Consider the following 24,125-nt stretch of genomic DNA (forward strand, 5'->3'; position numbering starts at 1 on the left):
TAATTTAACTGGCACTCTAGCAAAGAAGGGATGACAAATCCAAAGCTGATGAGTTATTATTCTAAGGAGTGCAGAAAATCAGGGTAATTGGTTTTTCTCAGACAAACCAAACCCACATCTGATATCATTAGACATGACAGATAAGCAAATAAAATGAAGAAAGGGCCTGTTGTCAATGAGTACAAATTGTAAAATGTAGTTTAAGAGGCAAGTAGATCTAACACATGCTCTTGTCCTGAACGTTAATGAGAATTCATTGAACCAGTTATAACGCAATGTCTTATTCTACAGATTCCTTTGTGTGACTTAAGGGAAAACCATTTAATTTAGAACATTTAAGGGAAAACATTTAAGTTAACTAAAGTAAAGCTTCAAATGCAGAGTTAAATTTTACTGTTCTGCAGAGAAATCATACTTCCACTGAAGTGCTCTTTCCAACGTATGTGATGGATTGTTTTCGGTACTGTGTTCAAGATGGGAAGGCCTTATTCCATGAATACCTGCCACTTTAAAAACACAAGTTTTTACACTCTACACGTTATTTCCAAAATTATGAAACATTAATATTACTGATTTTCCTGGAAAATATTGTAGTTTTGAATAAGCTTCTTTCATTTCCTTGACTGCAACTTTTGTACGTAATAGTTAAACACAGAAGGCCCATACTTATGTAGCAATGATTTTCACTTCTGGATTCCCCAAGGAGTCCAGCAGCAGAACTCATGGATGTTCAGATCATTCACTACTTACATCGGAAACTGACTTTGATCTTGCACTCGGTTCAACTAGCAGTTTGACCAATAATTAGGTCCTGACCGATAATTTCCACGAGGATTGTAGAAATGTCAAAGAGGAGGCAAAAAGGAAAAAGGTTTTTAATTTGTAAGCTTACATTGTAGAGCAGTACTGAAGCACCTTTTAGAGAGAGAGAGCCAGACTGACAATTTATCCAGATAAATTATTACTATCTTGTTAAAAGCAACCAGATACTAATGTCTTTCCTCATGTGTATGAACACACAAGAGTTTAGTAATAGAGACACAAGAGACAGCAGATGCTGAAATCTGAAGCAACAAACAAAAACTTTTGAGGAACGCAGCAGTTTCAACCTGAAATGTCGACATTTCTTCTCCCTCCACAGATGCTATTTGACTCACTTTCTTCCAGTAGTAGATTGTTCATTGCTACAGTTTAATAATAAGTTAATTACTACAGGTTTCAAATAACAAGTGAAAATGGCTTCCTTATTTAAAATGCAGGAAATTATGACTGTTAATTTTGTGTGTTTGACACCATAATTATTTGAATCCTTTGTGCAATCTTATTCAGTCATGGAGCCTCAACAACTTGGAATTTTGATTTCACTGAATTGAAGTGTTTGCTGCATTACAAATAAAATGGAACTATAATTAGTAAAACAATGCATTTTTACATGGAGATGTCATCTCATTGACGACAGGAAACAATTTTGAGAACATCAAGCCCAATACTCATCATTGACAGGCTAATTATTGCTTTAAGGTCATTATCTGCGATCCAGTGGTTCTGATTTAATTTGCTGAGACTCGCTTGCAAATGAATGCACTGCATAAGATAAACTTCAGGCTCTGTGACTATTTTTGGACTTCTCAAAAAAGCAAAATAACAGTAGAAATTGAATTGCTTTCTTTGTGAGTAATTAGTTGAAGCTGAATACTCAATTCCACTAATATTGCATTGGCTGAAAATGAGTCAGTAAAAAAAAATCAATTGTACTGTATAACATAATTTGAAATGATAACTAATTATCTGTATATACAATCTCATTTTCAAAAATTATTATCACTGCAATGACAAATCATTTTTTTTAATTGAGCCTGCAGTAATATTGTAATACCAGTGCCCAAGAAGAGCAGGGTGAGCTGCCTCTACAACTATCACCCTGTTGCACTCAGATCTACTATGCCGAAGTGCTTTGAGGGGTTGGTCATGACCAGAATCAACTCCTGCCCAAGCACGAGCCGGCACCAACTGCAATTCGCCGAAAAGTCTACGGCTCTCAACTCAGCCTCGGATCACCCGGGCAATAGTTGTATCAGCAAACCGACATCAGACTGCTGTTTGTTGATTACAGCTCAGCATTCAACACCATCGTACTCCCAGCTCTAATTAACAAGCTCCAAACCCTGGGCCTCTGAACCTCCCTCTGCAGCTGAATCCTTAACTTCTTTATCGGGAGACCACAGTCAGTGCTGGTGGATCTGACTGTTTAATTCTTATTGGACTATTTAATTGTTATTTTCTTTGCAGTTTAACAATTAATTATATACTTGCATTTTAAGTAGTTCTTATATGTATAATAGTTTAACAGCCTACAGCGGCTATACAAAGTGTAATTATGGAAGACTGCAGGTTTTTTTGATCTGCATGAAGTTACTAAGTGCTTTCTTATTGGCTAATACGGTATTGCAGTATTCACATGAGTACTTTCAAATTGGTTGTCTCTTACCTACAGATTGGTACGGATTTTGAATAGTATCTGAATAGTAGAAAAATAGCTGTTTTACGCCAGGTGCCGTGTTTACATAGTTTCTCACTCTTCTTCAACTAATAGACCCCTCTCACTGTTTGTTACAACCTCCCTTTGTTTTATGGTCTCTTTAAAAAATGATCACAAAGTAACAATTTTTGAGCCTGTTTCCTGATTTCTAAGAGAACTTTGGATTAAAACATCACAATCTACAGGGCAGACTGTTAATAACATCTTGGCCTCACTGGCAATCAAAACAGCTGCACTTCCGGGATATGTGCTTAGCCTGCTGCTCTACTCCCTCTGCACCCACGACTGTGTGGCTGGGCACAGCTCAAATGCTATCTATAAACTTGCCGATGATGCAACTGTTGTTGGCTGAACTTCAGATGGTGATGAGGAGGCGTACAGAAGGGAGATAGATCAGCTATTTGAGTGGTGTTGAGGCAACAACCTTGTACAATGTCAGTAGAAGAAAGGAATTGATTGTGGACTTCAGGAAGGGGGAGTCGAGGGAATGCACACCAATCATAGAAAACATAGAAACATAGAAAATAGGTGCAGGAATAGGCCATTTGGCCCTTCGAGCCTGCACCGCCATTCAGTATGATCATGGCTGATCATCCAACTCAGAACCCTGTACCTGCTTTCTCTCCATACCCCCTGATCCCTTGAGCCACAAGGGCCATATCTAACTCAGCGAGGGATCAGCAGTGGAAAGGGTGAACAGTTTCAAGTTCCTGGAATTCCTGGCTGTTGACATCTCTGATGCTCTATCCTGGGCCCAAAATATTGATGCAATTAGAAAGAAGGCACAACAGTGATTATATTCCAATTGGATTTTGAGGAGACTTAGAATGTCACCAAAGACACTTGCAAATTTCTACAGTTATACAGTAGAGAGCATTCTAACTGGTTGCATCACTATCTGGCATGGAGGGGCCACTGCGCAGGATTGGAAAAAGCTGCAGAAAGTTACAAACTCAGCCAGCTCCATCATGGGCACTCGCCTCCCCAGCATCGAGAACATCTTCAAAAGGCGATGCCTCAAAAAGGTGGCATCCGGCATTAAGGACCCCCACCACACAGGTATGCCCTCTTTTCATCGGTTCCACCAAGGAGGTGGTACAAGAGTCTGAAGACACATACTCATTTCTTCTTCCCCTCTGCCATCAGATTTCTCAGTGGACAATGAACCCATAAACACAACCTCACTATTTTTTGCTCTCTTTTTGCACTACTTAATTAATTTAAAATGCAAACATTTTACTTATTGTTATTTATATGTGCTGATGCCACATTAACAACAGATTTCATGATGTTTGCTACTCTCTCTATACCCATGACTGTGTGGCTAGGCGTAGCTCAAATACCATCTATAAATTTGCTGATGATACAACCATTGTTGGTTGAATTTCAGATGGAGTCAAGAGGATGTACAGGAGTGAGAAATGCCAACTAGTGGAATGGTGTTGCAGCAATAACCTTGCACTTAAAATCAGTAAGACGAAAGAGCTAATTGTGAACTTCAGGAAAGGTAAGATGAAGGAACGTATGCCAATCCTCATAGAGGGATCAGAAGTGGAGAGAGTGAGCAGTTTCAAATTTCTGGGTGTCAAGATCTCTGAGGACCTAACCTAGTCCTACCATATTGATGTAGTTATAAAGAAGGCAAGACAGTGAGTATACTTCATTAAGAGTTTTAAGAGATTTGGTATGTCAACAAATACACTCAAAAACTTTTATAGATATACCGAGGAGAGCATTCTGACAGGCTGCATCACTGTCTAGTATGGGGGGTGGGAGGGGGGGGCTACTGCACAGAACCGAAAGAAGCTGAAGAACGTTGTAAATTTAGTCAGCTCCATCTTGGGTACTAGCCTACAAAGTATCCAGGACATCTTCAAGGAGTGGTGTCTCAGAAAGCCAGCGTCCACTAGTTCAGTGGCAATTTCTGCCACCCAGCCTTTGCGTGTCTGTGTGTCCAGCGAAACAAGCAGTGACGCTCGTTTAAGTACCATCGTTGGACACCAGCTGTCCATCATATAGCCCCTCCTCCTCTCCCTCTCTCTGTAACAAGCTGCTTGCGCTGCAGCCAATCTTCCGCTGTCGCTCGTCCTTCTCTCTCTCTCTCCCTCTCTCTCTCTCTCTCTCTCTCTCTCTCTCTCTCTCTCACACACATACATGGTTCTTTAAGGCACAGTCCATAATGAATAAAACTTAAGATTCCATCACAGCTCTTTAAAACACTGAGGCTCTGTTTCCCATGCTCCCTTTCAACTCACCAGGACACCATTTCCCACTCTGCCTTTAAAGTTACTGGATTCACTGGGAGGTATATTATAATACTGTGTAGTATTAAATATGAATTCCAGATATGTTTAGGGATAATATGTATAACATGCAAAAAGCTGGAAATTCTGCCACTCCAACACAAACCTGCTGGATCAACGGTGTTTTACTGCACATGCATTCATGTATCTTCTGTAACTGGTCAGTATTGCATTTTAGCTTTAACACAATAAAAACTTACATTTCGGAAGGAACGATTACTTCCTTGGAGGAAGTCATCTTCCCACTACAGTCAAACTGAGTCTCGGCACCGGTCTATCATTCCTTCCCAACATTAAACGTTAACAGGGCTGTGACAAAAAGCAAATCCCAAACACATTGCAGCACTTGTTTAATTTATTCTTTCCTTTGTATGATTTACACTTTTTTGAAAGTGAGTTCATTTAAACAAGAAAATCTCCCAGGTGGATTCACAGATGCAATTTCTTTTGAATTTAGCAAAATTTTCAATGAGACTTATATTGGTGCATAAAGTCCTTAGATTGCTGATTCACTGAGGAAGTTCCTATATTATTATGAATAAACTCTTCTCGGGGTTCCAGCCAGGTACCGATGTTTTGATGACAAACTCTGCCACCTTCTTCAGGGACTCTGTTCCGTGCAGACAGGAACTCCCTGTCAGAGAGATCTAAAGAAGGTGCAACCTGTTGGTGCACAAACTCATCTGTAGTTAGCAGTCACTGCTCTGAGGAAATTGAGCATCTTACGGTTAAATGTTGGCCACATTACCTGTTCAGAGTGTTTACTGTTGTGTTCATCACTGCTGTCTACCTCCTCCCCGAGCTCAAATGCACTGGCAGAGCTTTACAGTATGATCAGTCTTCTCCAAAACCAGCTTCGGGACGGTCTCCTCTTAACTGCAGATGGCTCAGGGTATCTTTACTAAACTCCCCCAACACATCACCATGGACACACGGGGAACAAACACATGGACCATGTTTATACAGGCAGACTCGGTACTTACAAAGCCATCTTGGCCTCTGACCACATCTCCATAGTGTTAATCCCAGCTGAAAATGGAGAAGCCAGTCAACAGGACCATTACTGTATGGCCTACTGAGGCAATCCTCGTGCTTCGGGATTGCTTCGAATGGACAAACTGGCAGATGTTCAAGGAGGCCACCATAAACGGAGAAGACACGGTCCTTTGAGGAACATACTTCATCTGTCTCTGGCTACATCTGTGAGTGTGTTGACAAAATTGGTACTCCAAAAATGGTTATCTCACGGCCCAACCAGCAGCCCTGGCTGAACGAATGCACCCCTCACCAAAAGCCTGGGATGCTGCCTTCAACTCTCATCACAGGGCGGCTCTCAGACAAACAGGACAATCCTCGTCCTAGGCATCAAGAAGTCAAAGACTGCTGATGCACAGAGAATTCCGGAACACCGATAATGATCCCAGGCGTACGTGGCTGGACACAAAGGGCATCACCGACTACACAAGGAAAAACAATGTCGACTGTACCAGTGTTCCTCCCTCCCTGATGCTCTAACCAACCTTTATGCACGCCTTGAGGTATGCAACACAATGCCAGCCACTCAGGTGAGCAGACACCGTCTCTAAAGGCAACAGATGTGAGGAGGGTCAACCCCACAAGGCAGCCGGGCCAGACAACATCCCAGGCCAGGTCCTCAGTGACTGTGCACACCAGCTCACTGATAACATCTTCAACACTTCACTCATCCAGCCTGTTCTCACATGCTTCAAATCAGCCACCATTACACCTAAATGGCTACTGCCTGGGGTCACTGACAACAATCATTATGAAGTGCTTTGAATGGCTGATAATGGCACACATCAAATCTCCTTTCCTAACCCTCACCCTAACGCATTGGGCACTCACCAATATGCTTAGCGACAGAACTGCTCTGCGACAGATGCCGTGCACCTGGTCCCTGACACACCTGGAAAACAAGGACATCTATGTCAGAATGCTGTTTCTGGATTTCACTGCAGCATTCAACACTATCGTCCCGCAGACCTTGGTGACCAAACTCCTACTCCTCGGTCTAAATACACCACTGTGCAATTGTTGTTGGATTTCCTAACCAACATATATTCAGGATGCACAACAACCCCTCCCTTCCCATCAGCCTCAGCGTGGGTGTCCCCCCAGGACTGTGGGCTGAGCCTATTGACGTACACTCTGCTCACACGTGACTGCACAGTGAAACATCCGAGCAATCACATCGATGACTCAACAGTGGCAGAGCTCATTATTAATAATGATGAGATGAACTACGGAGAGGAGGTGGAAGAGCTCGAGGCCTGGTGCCAGGCAAATAACCTCTTCCTCAATGTCAACAAGATGAAGGAGATGGTTATTGACTTCAAGAGAACTCACACCTCCCTTTATATTGGCGGCATAACAGTGGAAACTGCAAAGAGTTTCAAATTCCTGGGAATTCACATCATATACACAGTCCCAGAACACATCCTACACAGTCAAGAAAGCTCACTAAATCCTCTACTATATGAGGAGACTGACAAGTCCATATTCCATAAACATCCACGCTCATGGTGTTGTACAGAATCCTGTTAAGCTGCACCATCGTTTGGTACAGAAACTGCACTACAGTGCACAGGAAGGCTCTGTGACAGGTGGGCAAAACTACTCAATGCATCACTGGCATCAGCCTAGCCACCATCAAGGACAGATACAGAAAGATGCCCATAAAGGGGCAGTAACATCATGAAGGATCCCTCCAATCCTGCTTGTTCCATTCCCATCAGGGAGGAGGCAATGTAGCAACCACACCAGGACCACCAGACTCAAAATGTTACTTGTCCCAGGCAGTAAAGCTCCACCCACTAACCCCAGCACTACTTTATTATTTCCTCTCAGTCACCTTACGTACAGCCTAGCGTCGCTTTATGGACATACAAGCAATCTACGTATACAAGACATTGAATGTATTTATAATTATTGTGTTTTGAGAATGCTTTTTATCTCTTGTGGGTATTTTTGTGCTGCGTTGGATCTGGAGCAACAATTATTTTGTTCTTTGCACTTGTGTACAGTAAATGGCATTAACAATCTTGATTTTTAGTTAAATCCTATCCTTGTTACTATGAAACTCAGTAAATAGTCAGGAATTTATGGCTGCCGATTTCCTCCATTCTAACCTCTCCCACATCTACATATGTCACAGCTCATCCGTTGCCAAAATCTGCAGCCCTGTCTCGGTTACCTTTAGACTTGAATTATCTGAGGAACTCTTAGCCAGCTCCTAACTTCCACAAACTCTTTCATAATTCTCCAAAATCTGCTGCTCACGTCCTTATTCACACCATACCATTAATCCATCAACCTGATAGGTTCTTCCCTCATAGATTTAGACTCCTAGTTAAGGAACAACTTGATTTTTAAATTTTTTCCCCCCTAATCTCTTTGCAACCTCAACATCCCCCTTACCGCAATCTCTTCCACTTCTACAAATCTCTGTGGTAACCACATTCCGTCAATTCTGTTATCTAGTCAGTTCCAATTTTAATCTTTACATTATGGTTGGTTATGTATTTAACCGTGAAGACCCCAAGCTATTAAATTAATTGATTATACTTATCCAGCTTTCAGCTGCTTTCTTCCTTTAAAACAGTAAAAGTTTTTTACTGTTATATATTTCCTTGGTGCCATGGGTTTCACAAGTACAACTTTTTTGTTATTATGCCAAACAGAAGTTGTTCCCAGACACCTGAGACTGAATAATAAACAGTGTGAGCTTGGCTGGGTAATCAGAAAACTACTTATAGATAATGTGTTGGGAAAGTCTTTGATCTCGGTCTGTGAAGAAGAGAGGAGGAAACAAAAAGTCAAGGTACCCTGATGCCAGTCCAATCTGCTCAAGCAGAATGGCCTCAGAAAATGCAGACTCAATAGGTCACAATGTACAGGAATAACAGAAGATGGTTGCAATTTAATGATTAGCACTGAAGTACTGTTCAACAAAACAAATCTCAAACTACTTTAACTACTGTAACTTCACGGCAGTGTGAAATATGAGCTTAGCAGTTCAAATCAATACCTGTCTCATCTTGTATTAACTTGATATGCCTTCAGGGAGGATGAACAAAAATATCGCATACCCAAAAAACTGGGGTATTAGGTCACTATTATTACTTGCTTGTTTACACATGAAGATATAGACCAGCCTGAACCAGTTCCAATCTAAACAAATCGTTCCAACTCCACGGAATTCATTAAAATCACAATAACATTGAATGTTGTCTTCAGCAGAATCAAACCTGACCATTTGATTAAAAATTGCCAGGAAGAGTAAACATACTAAAAAGAAGTTTAGAAATTGAAGAGTTGTTGAAATACCGATATTGCACCAGTAAATCTGTTTGGTAGATTGACTGTACAAGTGCTGCCTTTGGTTCATTGCATTCAATGTGCAGGAGCACACGATATGAAGCAGAATTTCATAAATCCTGTATCATTTAATAAAAAGAAAACAGAAATCTTATTTGAGAATTAATTTGACTGGGTAATAAGGCAAAGGGATCTGAGAACGGAAGTATACAATTCACTAAAATTAACTATGTAAATTAGTAAGACATCTGAAGAGTGACTAGGGCACAAGGTTTAGGACTTTAATGTGTTTCTATTTCAAATGCACAGGGTAGATAAGACTGTGTACTTCAAACCACCACATTATAAAATATATACAGAAGGGACTGAGAGGGTTGTCAAGAGATTGAGGAGGATGATACTGGATATGATATGTTCTAACTTTCAGGACAGAATGAACAGTTTGTGTCTCTTTTCTCTTGTAAAGACCGATGAGCCACCCAACAGAAATATGGACAATTGTGAGTACTTTGACAGAACAGGTATACTGTGAGTGCTTCAGCTAAGGAGTACAGAACTGGATGGCATACTAAATGTAGTGAAGAGGAGTAAAAAGAGAGGTGGATATGCCAATAGAGTTAGATGAGGAAAGGGGGAGAGTCTCAATGGGGCTTAAACAAGAGGTCAAATATTTAGCCTCTGAAAACTAGTTTTTTGACAGCCTTTTCAAGATGAATACCCAAGTTCTGCAGCATAAGAATTTACAATTCATGTCATACAACTGCCAGACAATGGCCATTCCAAAAAAAAGAGTGTACAGTCACCTACTTTTGATATTCAAAGGGCGAGTTCCTCACCATCACACTTTCAGGCCATCATTGACCAGAAATTCAACTGAGCTAACTGAGTAAATTCTGTGGTTCCAAAAGCAGGTACCCCGCTTTGAGTGAGTCACCTTGTAGCACCATTTGTAAATCAGTGGCACTGCGAAATACTTTCCACTTACCTAAATAAATGCAGTTCCAACAACTGAGAAAGTTCAACAAAAATCCAGGTGACTTAAAATGTAGGCTCACTCATTATCTTTGGTATTCAAACCTTCACCATCATCACTGCATCGTTACCCACTTTACAGTGAGCTGTCACCCACTAAAGCTATTCCAAAAGCACCTACCAACCTTCCAGCCTCAACCATTAAAGGCAGCTGATGGCATAGGACCACATCACTTGTCCTCCTGGCTTGTTTAAAAAAAACATTCTCAAAGACAGCAAACCAAGAAGTGAAATGTTTGAACTTCTAAATTTTGATAATATTTTGCACTTAGGGAAACAGATTGGGACATGTATATGTGATTAATTGTCAAGCTGAAAAATCATAAACTTTAAAAGATAAATAGTTTTACTCATGTATTGAGAGTTTGAAGTACAGTCGGCCCTCCTTATCAGGGGGAGATTGGTTCCAGGACCCCCCGCGGATACCAAAATTCGTGGATGCTCAAGTCCCTTATTTAACATGTATCAGTACGGTGGTCTTTAGGACTTTATTTAAGTCTCTGTGCGGTGGACATTAGGACCTGGTGATGCAGCTCTGAATCCGCAGTGTTTCTGTTCATGAAAATAATCATGATTGCGATTGAAAATAAGGTGGAAGTAATAAAGCGATTGGAAAGAGGTGAAACGCCATCGTCATTGGAAAAGCGTTAGGCTACAGTCAGTCAACGATCAGAATAATTTTAATGGAACATGTGAAAGGCCCTGCCCCGATGAAAACTACAATTATTACTAAGCAACACAGTGGTTAAATTATTGAAATACGTATGTTTCTTAAGTGTTTTATATGCATAGAAAAGTAAAATATGTACTATATACTAAGAAAAACGTTTAACTAACTGACGCTAAATAATACTGGATGTACCTGTTCCGACTTCAAATCCGACTTAAAAATGGACTCAGGAATGGAACTCATTCATAACCCGGAGATTGCCTGTACTTTTAAGTCATTTCTAGATTACTTATAATACCTATTACAATGTAAATGCTATGTAAATAGTTGTAATACTGTATTGTTTAGGGAATAATGACAAGAAAAAATAGTCTGTACATGCTCAAGCAATGAATGCTGGAGAGAGAACTTCCAGGTTTTCCCGATCCACGGTTGGTTGAATCCACGGATAAGGAGGGCCGACTGTATTCATCTTGGACATCTTAGACAGATGAGGAGAATGGGCAAAGAAGTGGCAGATGAATACAGTGTCAGGAAATGCATGGTTTTGCACTTTGGTAGAAGAAACAAAAGCATAGACTGTTTTCTAAACAGGGTGAAAATTTAAAATCTGAGGTGCAAGTGGACTTGGAAGTCCTCGTGCAGTCCAAGTTAACCCTAAAGATTAACTTGTAGCTTGAGTCGGTGGTGAGGAAGGCAAATGCAATGTTAGTGTTAATTGCAAGAAGACTAGAATATAAAAGCACAGATGTAATGCTAAGGATTTATAAGGCACTAGTGAGGCCTCACTTGAAGTACTATGAGCAGTTTTGGGCCCCTTATTTCAGAAATGACGTGCTGACATTGGAGAGGGTTCAAAGGAGGTTCATGGGAATGATTGCAGAAATGAAAAGTTTATTGTATGAGGACTGATTGATGGCTCAGGGCCTGGACTCGCTGGAATTTAGAAGAATGGGGGGGGGGAGGATCTCATTGAAACCTAGCCAAGTTGAAAGGCCTGAATAGAGTGGAGAGGATGTTTCCTATGGTGGGAGAGCCGAGGACCAGGGGGCACATTTTCAAATTAGAGGGATGTCCATTTAGAATGGAGATGAAGAGGAATTTCTTTAAACAGAGAGTGGTGCATCTGTGGAATTCATTGCCACATATTGCTGTGCAGACCAGGTCACTTGGTGTATTTAAGGCAGAGGTTGATAGGTTCTTGATTAGTCAGGGCATGAAGTTTACAGGGAGAAGGCAGGAGAATCTGTTTGAGAGAGTAATGAACCAGCCGTGATGAAATGGTGGAGCAGACTCAATGGGCCTAATGGCCTAATTCTGCTCCTATACCTTATGGTCTTTTGGTCTATCTGATAGTGCTCGATAGCACACAAAAATTGAGTGTGCAGGCACCAGTGAGATGATTTAGCAGTAATGTTGGCTCAGTACTTGTGCAGCAGAATTGGATTAACAATGACAGCAAACCCTGAATTTCCATGCCTGCAGGTACCTGATGTTGGATGGTTCCCAGAGTTCATGTCAACAATTGTTGACAGTTTGCCATCCTTACAACTGCATCGTTCTGGTCAATGCTGTTTTCAATTAAATGGATCATCACTTTTAAAATGTGATTAACGGCATTTTTTGAATTGTCTCTATGTTAAATTTATATTTAAGGGTGTCGCACATTACTACATGCACTAAGAAAATTAGTTACCATCATGAGCGGATGATCCAAAGGTCGTATGTTACTCAATGTCAGAATTTGGAGGTCATTAATCCGCATATAAATTTTTTAAAAATCTAATTCACATCCAAGTCAGATAATATTTTATAGACAATAGGTGCAGAAGTAGACCATTCGGCCCTTCGAGCCTGCACCACCATTCTGAGATCATGGCTGATCATCTACTCTCAAAACCCGGTTCCTGCCTTGTCCCCATATCCCTTGATTCCCCTATCCATAAGATACCTATCTAGATCCTTCTTGAAAGCATCCAGAGAATTGGCCTCCACTACCTTCCGAGGCAGTGCATTCCAGACCCCCACAACTCTCTGGGAGAAGAAGTTTTTCCTTAACTCTGTCCTAAATGACCTACCCCTTATTCTCAAACCATGCCCTCTGGTACTGGACTCTCCCAGCATCTGGAACATATTTCCTGCCTCTATCTTGTCCAATCCCTTAATAATCTTATATGTTTCAATCAGATCCCCTCTCAAGCTCCTTAATTCCAGCGTGTACAAGCCCAGTCTCTCTAACCTCTCTGCGTAAGACAGTCCAGGCATCCCAGGAATTAACCTCGTGAATCTATGCTGCACTTCCTCTATAGCCAGGATGTCCTTCCTTAACCCTGGAGACCAATACTGTACCCAATACTCCAGGTGTGGTCTCACCAGGGCTCTGTACAAATGCAAGAGGATTTCCTTGCTCTTGTACTCAATTCCCTTTGTAATAAAGGCCAACATTCCATTAGCCTTCTTCACTGCCTGCTGCACTTGCTCATTCACTTTCAGTGACTGATGAACAAGGACTCCTAGATCTCTTTGTATTTCTCCCTTACCTAACTCTACACCGTTCAGATAATAATCTGCCTTCCTGTTCTTACTCCCAAAGTGGATAACCTCACACTTATTCACATTAAACGTCATCTGCCAAGTATCTGCCCACTCACCCAGCCTATCCAAGTCGCACTGAATTCTCCTAACATCCTCATCACATGTCACACTGCCATCCAGTTTAGTATCATCAGCAAATTTGCTGATGTTATTCTCAATGCCTTCATCTGAATCGTTGACGTAAATCGTAAACAGCTGTGGTCCCAATACCGAGCCCTGTGGCACCCCACTAGTCACCACCTGCCATTCCGAGAAACAGCCATTCACCGCTACCCTTTGCTTTCAATCTGCCAACCAGTTTTCTATCCATGTCAATGCCTTACCCCCGATGCCCTGAGCTTTGATTTTACCCACCAATTTTCTATGTGGGACCTTAACAAATGGCTTCTGAAAATCGAGGTACACTACATCCACTGGGTCTCCCCTGTCTAACTTCCTGGTTACATCCTCGAAAAACTCCAACAGATTAGTCAAGCATGATTTACCCTTGGTAAATCCATGCTGGCTCGGCCCAATCCTATCACTGCTATCTAGATATGCCACTATTTCATCCTTAATAATGGACTCTAGCATCTTTCCCACCACCGATGTCAGGCTGACAGGTCGATAGTTCTCTGTTTTCTCCCTCCCTCCTTTCTTAAAAAGTGGGATAACATTAGCCATTCTCCAATCCTCAGGAACTGATCCTGAATCTAAGGAACATTGGAAAATGATTACCAATGCATCCGCAATTTCCAGGGCCACCTCCTTTAGTACCCTAGGATGCAGACCATCTTGACCTGGGGATTTGTCAGCCTTCAGTCCCATCAGCCTTCTCATCACCGTTTCCTTCCTAATGTCAATCTGTTTCATTTCCTCGGTTACCCTATATCCTTGGCCCATCCATACATCTGGGAGATTGCTTGTGTCTTCCTTTGTGAAAACAGATCTAAAGTACTCATTAAATTCTTCTGCCATTTCTCTGTTTCCCATAACAATTTCACCCAATTCATTCTTCAAGGGCCCAACATTGTTCTTAACTGTCTTCTTTCTCTTCACATATCTAAAAAAGCTTTTGCTATCTTCCTTTATATTCCTGGCTAGCTTGCGTTCGTACCTCATTTTTTCTCCCTGTATTGCCTTTTTAGTTAAGTTCTGTTGTTCCTTAAAAACTTCCCAACCATCTATCCTCCCACTCACCTTAGCTCTGTCATACTTCCTTTTTTTTAATGCTATGCAATCTCTGACTTCCTTTGTCAACCACTGTGGCCCCTTTCCCCCCTTTGAATCCTTCCTTCTCTGGGGGATAAACTGATTTTGCACCTTGTGCATTATTCCCAAGAATACCTGCCATTGCTGTTCCACTGTCTTTTCTGCTAGGCTATCCGTCCAGTCAACTTTGGCCAGCTCCTCCCTCATGGCTCCATAGTTTCCCCTGTTCAACTGCAACACTGACACCTCCGAGCTGCCCTTATCCTTCTCAAATTGCAGATAAAAACTTATCTTATTATGATCACTACCTCCTAATGACTCCTTTACTGCAAGATCGCTTATCAAATCCTGTTCATTACATAACACTAAATCCAGAATAGTCTTGTCCCTGGTCGGCTCTCGTACAAGCTGTTCCAAGAATGCATCCCGTAGGCACTCTACAAACTCCCTATCCTGTGGTCCAGCACCAACCTGATTCTCCCAGTTCACCTGGATGTTGAAATCCCCCATAACTACTGCGACATTACCTTTGCTACATGCCATTGTTCAACTTGCACCCAATATCCATGCTACTGTTTGGGGGCCTGTAGACAACACCCAGTTGGGTCCTTTTGCCCTTACTGTTCCTCAGTTCTATCCACACAGACTCTACTTCTCCTGACCCTATGTCCCCCCTTGCAAAGGACTGAATCTCATTCTTCACCAACAGGGCCACCCCACCCTCTCTGCCTACATTTCTGTCCCTACGATAGCACGTATACCCTTGTACATTCATTTCCCAGGCCTGATCTCCCTGCAGCCATGTCTCCGTTATCCCAACAACATCTTAGTTACCCATTCGCACCTGGGCTTTAAGCTCATCCGCCTTATTTCTGACACTTTGTGCATTCAGATATAGAATTTTTAGCCCATTTCTCCTCCCTCTGTTTGAATTGCTGCCTGTTGTGCTTAACCCAGCTCCCTGAACTCCCATTGGGCTATATGCCCCTAGAATTTTGTTGTCCTTCCTAAATTTACTTATTCTTTCAACACATTTAACTCCATGTTGCGTCAGACCATCCCTCTGTACGTGTGTCCTCCTCATCACTTGTTCCGCCTCACCTTTCTCTACTACACACTTAATATTCCGGAACTGTGTTGCCCCCACCTGTCCTTTATTCTTCCTCTCGCTATCCTCTCTCACATTCTGGATCCCCGCCCCCTGCAAATTTAGTTTAAACCCCCCCAAGAAGCACGAGCAAACTTCTCTGCGAGAATGTTAGTACCGCTCCAGTTCAGGTGTAAATCGTCCCTTCGGAACAGATCCCACCTTCCTTGGAACAAAGCCCAATTATCTACAAACCTGAAGCCCTCCCTCCTGCACCATCCTCTCAGCCACGTATTAATCTTTATAATCTTTCTGTTCCTTGCCTCACTCGCATGTGGCACAGGTAGCAATTGGAGTAGTGAATCTCCAATATACTTTAGTCATACAAGTAAATATCTGGTGATAAGATATAAGTTTGTGTAGTAATAATGACAAAAATCATATCAGCGTGCTCAATATGCATGGTAGGTAGTCCAAACACAATGACAGATCAAATGCCTATGCTGCCACCTACAGTTCATTTGCATACTTTGCAGTTCGTATCACTGCAGAGAGGAACTTAAATTCCACCTCAGAGGAAATGTAGTCACTATGGCGAACTGGAAAATATGGCAGAGCAAGCTGCCTTAAAGCATGGGTAGACAAAGGCCAGGTAGTTTTAATAATGTTGAAATGTCAGGTCAGCAGGAAAGGTCACTGGCTGCAGTCTACCATCACTGGAGAGTTGTGTGTGTCTTGGACAAAGGAAGAGGGCAGGAAAATCATTGCAGATGCAATCCACCCGATGAAGCCCCTTTTGCAAAAGCTCCCTTCTGGAAAGCACTGTAGAGCTATTATAACAAAACCATCTTAAAGAGTTCCTTCTCCCAGGCTGTTACTCTGATCAATCAATCTAGTTGTTCCCTCACCAGCCCCTCTACAGATTACCTCCATCACTGTACTACACTGTAAATTTTTTAAACCACTTTTTATATTGCAGTTTACATTATAAATGCCTGCTGGTATTCCATATTTGTAATTTAAACTCTCATTCCATATTTGTACTTTAAACTCTCATTCCATATTTGTACTTTAAACTCTAACTTTGTTATACAATTCTTCACTGTTTATAATTGTTGAATGTTGTCGTTTGTTTTTGCCTGTTGCACCCTGACGGACACACCACAGTAAGTTCCTAATGCACGTAAATGCAAACGGCAAATAAAATTGATCCTTGATGGATAAAGTATTTACGTGGGCAGCTGAGATAAGCAGCAGTAAACTTACAGAGTCACACCAAAGATCTACTGTATATACCCCAGAAAGCAGGGGAAGCCTCAATGTAACATCACTTCACATTGACAGGGCCAGCAGTCAGGGAGAAAATGGGGTATTACAGGTGACACCAATATTTGTGAAAGAACTGACTGTTACAGAAATGTAACAGGACACTTAGAAAATAATAATAGAATTGGACAGATTTCTAAAAGAGCAGAGAGATTTCTTTCAAATTTGATTTTCATCCCTCAGGCCAAAGACGTAAGTTTCCCCATTCACATAGGAGCACAAGTAAAATAACCCACACAAAAGGTATTTATTTTAATATAAAAAGTATTTAATTTATATCTCTGTTCAAGCAGTTCATTGGCCCCAACCGCAGTCAAAATGAAAGTGCTTTAATCTTTTCCATAACTTAATACAAGTACCCAAACTGGTAAGCCAATTTGTCTAACATTTTGTGAACTACTGTGCACTTCCATTTGCTTCATTTTTATGCCAAAATCCACCCAGCTCATACACTAGCACTTCTACTTTCATAGAAGCATTCAGCACATCATCAAATACTCTCCCAATGTAATTCAACTGGTGCATTACAGAAAGTATCTTGACTGGTTCCATCATGGCCTGGGGCAACAATTCCAAAGCACAGGAGTGCAAGAGGCTGCAGAGAGAAATGGACAGAGCCCAGTCCATCACAGGTACAGCCCTTCCTCCCACTGAAAACATCTGCCAGCATCTACCGTGAAGGATCTTCACCTTCTGCGTCCTGTCCTCTTCTTGCTGCTACCATAGGGAAGAAGATACAGAAACCGGAAATCCCACACCACCAGGTTTAGGAACAAATACTCTCCTTCAGTCCTCAGGTTCCTGAACTGACCTGCAAAGCTCTCATCCTACCTTGGTAACAGACCAATACAGATCACCACTTCCACAATCACCGACTGATCTCTGATCATGTTTGATTTGCACTAATGTATTATTTTAAACTGTCTTCTTAATTTACTGTCAATCTTTTTTCTGCATGTTGTCTGAACTTATGTGCCTGTGATGCTGCTGTAAACAAGTCTGCAGGGAATCTTCTAGGAGCGATGCTTCGAAAAGGTGGCATCACCATTGAGGACCCCCCATTATCAGGACATGCCCTCTTTTCATTGCTACCATCTGGGAGGCGGTACAGGAGCCTGAAGGCACACACTCAACAATTCAGGAAGAGCTTCTTCCTCTTCGCCGTCAGACTTCCGAATGGACAATTAACTCATGAACACTACCTCACTATTTTTTTCTCTTTTCGCACGAAATTTAACTTTATAAAATATAAATACATATTTACTGTAATTTACAGTTTTTATTATTATTGCAATGTACTGCTACTGCATAACAACAAATTTTGTGGCATAAACCAATGATATTAAACCTGATTTTGATTCAAATCTCATGGTACTTGTGCATATGAAAATAAACTTGGCCTATAAATTTGACCAATTTATTTTTCATGTTAGATCCATTTTTCTTTTTTCAATTCATGCTATAATATGTCTGTTTATTCAAACTGGTAATTTATTTATTATTTTAAATTCTTATTAATGAAATAATAATGAATAAATTGCAAACAAAACCACTGTGATTCCAAGACTCCATTCTTCTGTAAACTTGATTCAAAATTGTTTAGGTTTTACAAATAACCCTAGTATTAAAAAATTGCTTTCAAAACATTACCTGGACTGCACAAGTGTTTTGCTGTCAACTTCAGGGGCTTTATCTATTCCAGGGTTTTGAACTTACGTAAGAGAATACAACAGCAAAGATACTGATAAATTAAACAGTACAATCTTAGTGCAAGACAGGAATGAAGCAGTGCCAGGTCACTGGGGGAGCAGGTTGAGTTGAATGGCAAGCTCCTACTTCTCATTTTCCTTTCTTAATTAATGAAATCCACATTCTTTCAGATGATTGCTTGACGGTACTGGAGAAAGCTGCAACAACGTAACCTGTGAAAGAGGGCTGAATGTATCGACAACGTTAAGTCTTTGCATGAAATAACACAGGATTGCAAATACCAAAGTTGATGTCAGTTATCTGGTATAATAATCAGGAACACTAGTAGTTCTGCCACAGTATTACTTCAACATAACTCAGGTAGGAACCAAACCACCTAGAAGGTTCTTTTCAGGCCTCCAGCTGTTAACAGCCACGTTCTTGCTATTAACATGAAAATTTTGTTTAAGTAAATGAGATATTAAATCAATCTATTGATAAATTATAATTTCTAAATTGGAATCACGGAAAAGACAAAAATGTCACAACTTCTTTGCCGACTGAATTCCACCAATGACCACTGCCTTAATCTGTGTTGGATTATACATCGATTCTAGATGATAGGTCAGTTAGCTTTAGTTATCAATAGTGAATTCACATGCACAAATATAAATGCTGAATCCCCCTTTGATGATGGAGTTTAAATCTATTGGCAATCTTAATATATAACTACAGCAGTTAACATGAAAACTGCAACTTAAGAATGCTGGTATATAAATGCTAAAATCCAGGTCAGTCAGCATTTACACACACACACACACACACACACACACACACACACACACACACACACACACACACACACACACACACACACACACACACACACACACACACACACACACACACACAGAGTTAGTGTTTCACATCAAAGTCTGCTTATGCGAGAGGCCAATCCGGCATAGACAGGTTAATGTGAGAGAGGAGAAATTTAAAGGAGATCTGAGAGTCAAGCTCTTTGCAAGTTACTGGAGGGAAATATAAATACAATATTTATTTGGACAGGTATTGAAAAGCATTGGAAAAGACCAGAGGGATGCAGGCAAATTGGACTGCTATAGACAGGCATCACAGTTGGCACGGACAAGTGAACCAAAGGACTCATTACTGGCCATACAGTTAAATCTCGCAGAAGTTGAGCAACGTTACACAGGTAGAAATAGAGGACCCCGATGAGATGCTGATATATATTTGAAACATTACTTTGGAACCCTCCAAGAGGACCACAACCTTGTCATGGTTTGGCAGCTCACATGCCTCAATGACCTGGAAAGCGATGCTGGCTGGAGTCAGCACTTTATCTTTGGTTCTTGGTAGGGTCAACCATACCAAACAGGACAAAGGGTAGAGGCCAGACAAAGACTGGTCCACCGGTCTTCCGGGTCTGGGTGTTCAATCAGGGGTTGACAACATTGACTGGTAAAACAAAACTGTGATGGAAATAGCAATGACGAATTCTCTCCCTCGATGTCCAAAAAAAACCCAAAAGAGCTGATCATAGATTACCGGAGGAATGGAGCCAGGCTTGCCACAATCAATATCAATGGGACTGCAGTTGAGAGGGTGTGTAGCTTCAAGTTCTTCAGTGTACACATCACCGAAGATCTCACCTGGACTATACACACCGGCTTTGTGGCAAAAAGAGCACAACAGCTTCTCTTCCACCTCAGGTAACTGAAGACGTTTGGCATGAGCCCGCAAATTCTCAAGACCTTCTACAGGGGAACCATTGAGAGCATCCTGACTGGCTGTATCACTGCCTGATAAGGGAAATGCACCCTCAGGCAACCATCAGATTTGGAAAACAGTAATATTCCAGATACAGAAAGGACAAAATTGCTGCAGTCGCTAAAAGAATTAAACAATAAAAATAAAGAGAAGTAAGCTTTCAAGACAAAAGAGGAAAACATAATAAAGATTATACAAAAATCAAATGGAAGATAATTTCGAATTCTGTAAAATCAACACTGATTTCCGAACATCATCTTCAACGTATTTCTGGTACATCTATTCAAAGTATTTCTTTGTAATTTAGGCGGTGCCTTTGTCTTACTTCTAAATTCAGAACAGAAACTCGCCACTTAACATGAAAATATCCATGGGAGTTTATAGCACTGACGCTAGACCACAAAATCTATACAGGGATGTTGAAACCGAGATATAACTCAATTCTAGACTTCCACACTTACTCAGTCACAGAGTACACCACTGCTGCTACAATCAATATAATTGTAATTCTGATAAAAAAAATGTTCACAGACACAAACACAGTCAGAATGACGATCCTTTCTGGAAGTAAGTGTGCTGACCTTGGTGCGAATAGAAAGCTGCAAATGCTCAAAATAGAACAAAAAAGGCTGGAAATACACAACAGGTTCAGGCAGCATAACTGCACTCTCTTGTCTCTCTACAAGTGCACCCTGATCCATTGAAAACTTACAGAAATAATCTGTCATTTCTAAATATTTGAACACTGAAGCTCTAGTTTCTCTGTTTTCCTCTGTAGCCCAGCCTGCAGGTGGCACCCCAATCCCTCAAATAAAGGAAGTCGCTTGCACTGCATGTCAGCCATAAGGCTGTTAAAGAACTAAAGCAATTACCGGAAAATGACTCAGAATTATTTACGCAACTCTTTAAGGAATATTTGAATTGTTTTGTGAATGAAAACCGGAAACCCTCAACTATTAAAACGATTGAGACTTACACGTACAGACCAGACGCTAACCAGAAGAAAGATACAATATTTCCCAGCTGCAAACTGGGGATGCTTGAAGCCAAGGCGAGCAACCCACTTAATCATTACCAAGGTTCTGAGCTTAGTATCCACCCTATTCTCCCTCATGGCTAGAATTCTCTACAGACTATACTGCTGACAACCCATTGAGAATACTTTGACAGCATCTCCAGACACGTTATCTCTTGGTGGTAGAGATACACACAGCAAAGCAGATGCAATACTTAGTTAACAAACTAAAAATTTACAGAACAATAGCTAAAATATCTTAGAAAAACAACTAATGATCGAATTACCCATGTTAGATAAAGGGATGCTTTCAAATATAACATCAGCAGCTCACACTGAATTGTCACACATACCTGTGTTGGTGCCTGTAACAAATGTAGTCGGAGTTGAAGAAATTGGTGCGTGACTGTTGGCTTGTTTCATCCTCTTCAAGTGAGACCTCCCATTATAATGAACCTCAGCCTGTGCTGCCGAATTCAGCTGAATGTTACACACTTCACACAGTGCCAGTCCAACCTTCTGTTTCTCAATATTCAACTGGTAGCCCAGGTATTCACTGCTCAGTATTTTCCCATCACTGTAAGTGAATTCTCCTGAATTCATCATAACATCAGCAATATGTTCAGGACTCAGTTGTTGTTTCATTCCTGAAAAGATGAACATCATTCAGTAAAATCTCAGCAAACATTCATTCACAAATTTCATGTGAAAATCTAGAAATTTCAACTTAAAAATACAAGCATATACACAAAATTAGAAATGAGTACTGCTAGATGCAAAAATCAGAGGATTGCAATATAAACAGTTATATTTATTTACCATTATTATACAAATCTCACAGCAAATTTTAATGTCTATGCAAAAAACCCACAAGTCACTGTCTGCGATAACCTGGTACACTACAATCCTCAACGACTTAGTGTGTGTTTACCTCTAGGTTCTGCAGTAAACATGGCCAAAGGTCTTGGGGATGGAGCATGCAAGAATGGGTGCATTTTCAAAGAATGTAGCCAGCAATAGTTATTGCCAAAACCACATATTATGCCTGAAAATGTGATTTCACAAATACCGATTTCATCCCATGTAAGTAAATTAGTCTTTGAGACTTCCAAAGAATTCTTTATTTCACAATTTCTCTGTGTCTCTTCTATCTCATCTCATTTCTTCTCCTCTCAATCTCATCTGAAATTTCGGCCTTTAGCTTGCTTCCATTCAGATCCCATTTGTGTCTTATTTCACACTGCTCGATTCAGAACTCAGAATCTCTGTCAGGATTCTCAATCTGATCAGATCCTTCCTCCTGCACTCGGACTTTTCCCTGAAGAGAGCGCTACACGGGAATGGACTCCAGATGAAAAGAAATCTGGGTGACTGTTAGTGAGATGGATAATAATAGCTACTCTCAGCAAACCACAAAATCCAAGCCTGAATGTCCTTTTGTTCTGTGGCAGAAAATCAAATACTAATAAGATATAACATTAAAATGGACTGAGTTTTCGCTCAAATCTCACAACAAAAAATTTAATCCGGCGAGAAAAATAACCAAGTAACTTCAAGCAAGTTACCAATGAGCATTATCCAGAATGCTCTGCCTCCTTTTGAAGTCATTCCACTTACATTCACAATGGTTCAGACACTTCCTCAGAGGAAACCAGTTTCCTGGTTTAAGTCGGCACTTTTACATGTACAGCCGATCCCTGTACACCTCCATCCCACACCATGACAACCCAAAAGCCTATCATTCTTTTCTATAAACAGAGGCCCAACCAATCTATCTCTGCCAAGATGGCCCTCCCTCGACTAAGCCTGTTCTCGCATAAGTCTTCTTTAACCTCCACTCACTTACTTCACATTAAAGGCAATGGTCTGGGCATGTGTGAGGTTCCAAATCATCTCTGTCTCCTTGTGGAATACAGGGCACTGGATGCTTGGTTTTTGTTTCTAATTTAATCAAACTCTTCCCTCATCTCTTTATCCAATACAATGCTGAAAGTATTGTTGTTGTGTACTCCTCTCATATAGAACACAAAAGTTCTATCACAATTTCTGCCTTTTTCATCTCTACTCTTTCTTTCACAACTCTGACTGAACCCTTCCCTTTTCCAACTTCTCTCCCTCCATCAGGAGGAACCAATACCCTCTTAATAACTTTCAGAGCCACCTTTGTATGGAGCTACAGGAGATGGCTGAGATTTTTGATGTCTATTGGTGTTTACTAGGGAGGTTATCATGGATGCTAAAGAAATTTATGCTAGGTCTTGTATTATATGCATATTATGTGGAAATAGGCATTTGTAGGTTTGAAACACATTAACGTGGGTAAATCCCCAGACCATGACCAAGTGACTCCCCTGAGATTATGGGAAGCCTTGTAGACCCTTGCAGAGGTAGCTGCTTCATCAGTAGCCACTAACAATGGTCCAGAACACCAAAAGGTGGCAAATGTTCCATTGTTTAATAAAGGCAGCAAGAACAGGCCAGGAAACTACAGGCCGGTGAGCCTGGCTTAGTCAAAGGAAAGTTACAGCAGAGAATTCTGATGAACAAGATCT

At 41.0% G+C, this 24,125-nt stretch overlaps 1 protein-coding gene across 2 annotated transcripts in view; it reads right to left on the reverse strand.

The window, feature by feature from the left end:
• Window positions 1-24,125, reverse strand: part of znf385b (zinc finger protein 385B) — a 400,240-nt gene that overhangs the window by 288,718 nt on the left and 87,397 nt on the right. For both annotated transcript variants that reach the window (XM_059966779.1, XM_059966780.1), the window contains one exon: window positions 21,927-22,220. In XM_059966779.1, coding sequence (XP_059822762.1) covers window positions 21,927-22,218 — 292 coding nt within the window. In that variant the 5' untranslated portion in view covers window positions 22,219-22,220. The remainder of the gene's footprint in view (window positions 1-21,926; window positions 22,221-24,125) is intronic.

Source organism: Hypanus sabinus, chromosome 4 (genome assembly GCF_030144855.1).
Source record: "Hypanus sabinus isolate sHypSab1 chromosome 4, sHypSab1.hap1, whole genome shotgun sequence".
Taxonomy (NCBI): Eukaryota; Metazoa; Chordata; class Chondrichthyes; order Myliobatiformes; family Dasyatidae; genus Hypanus; species Hypanus sabinus.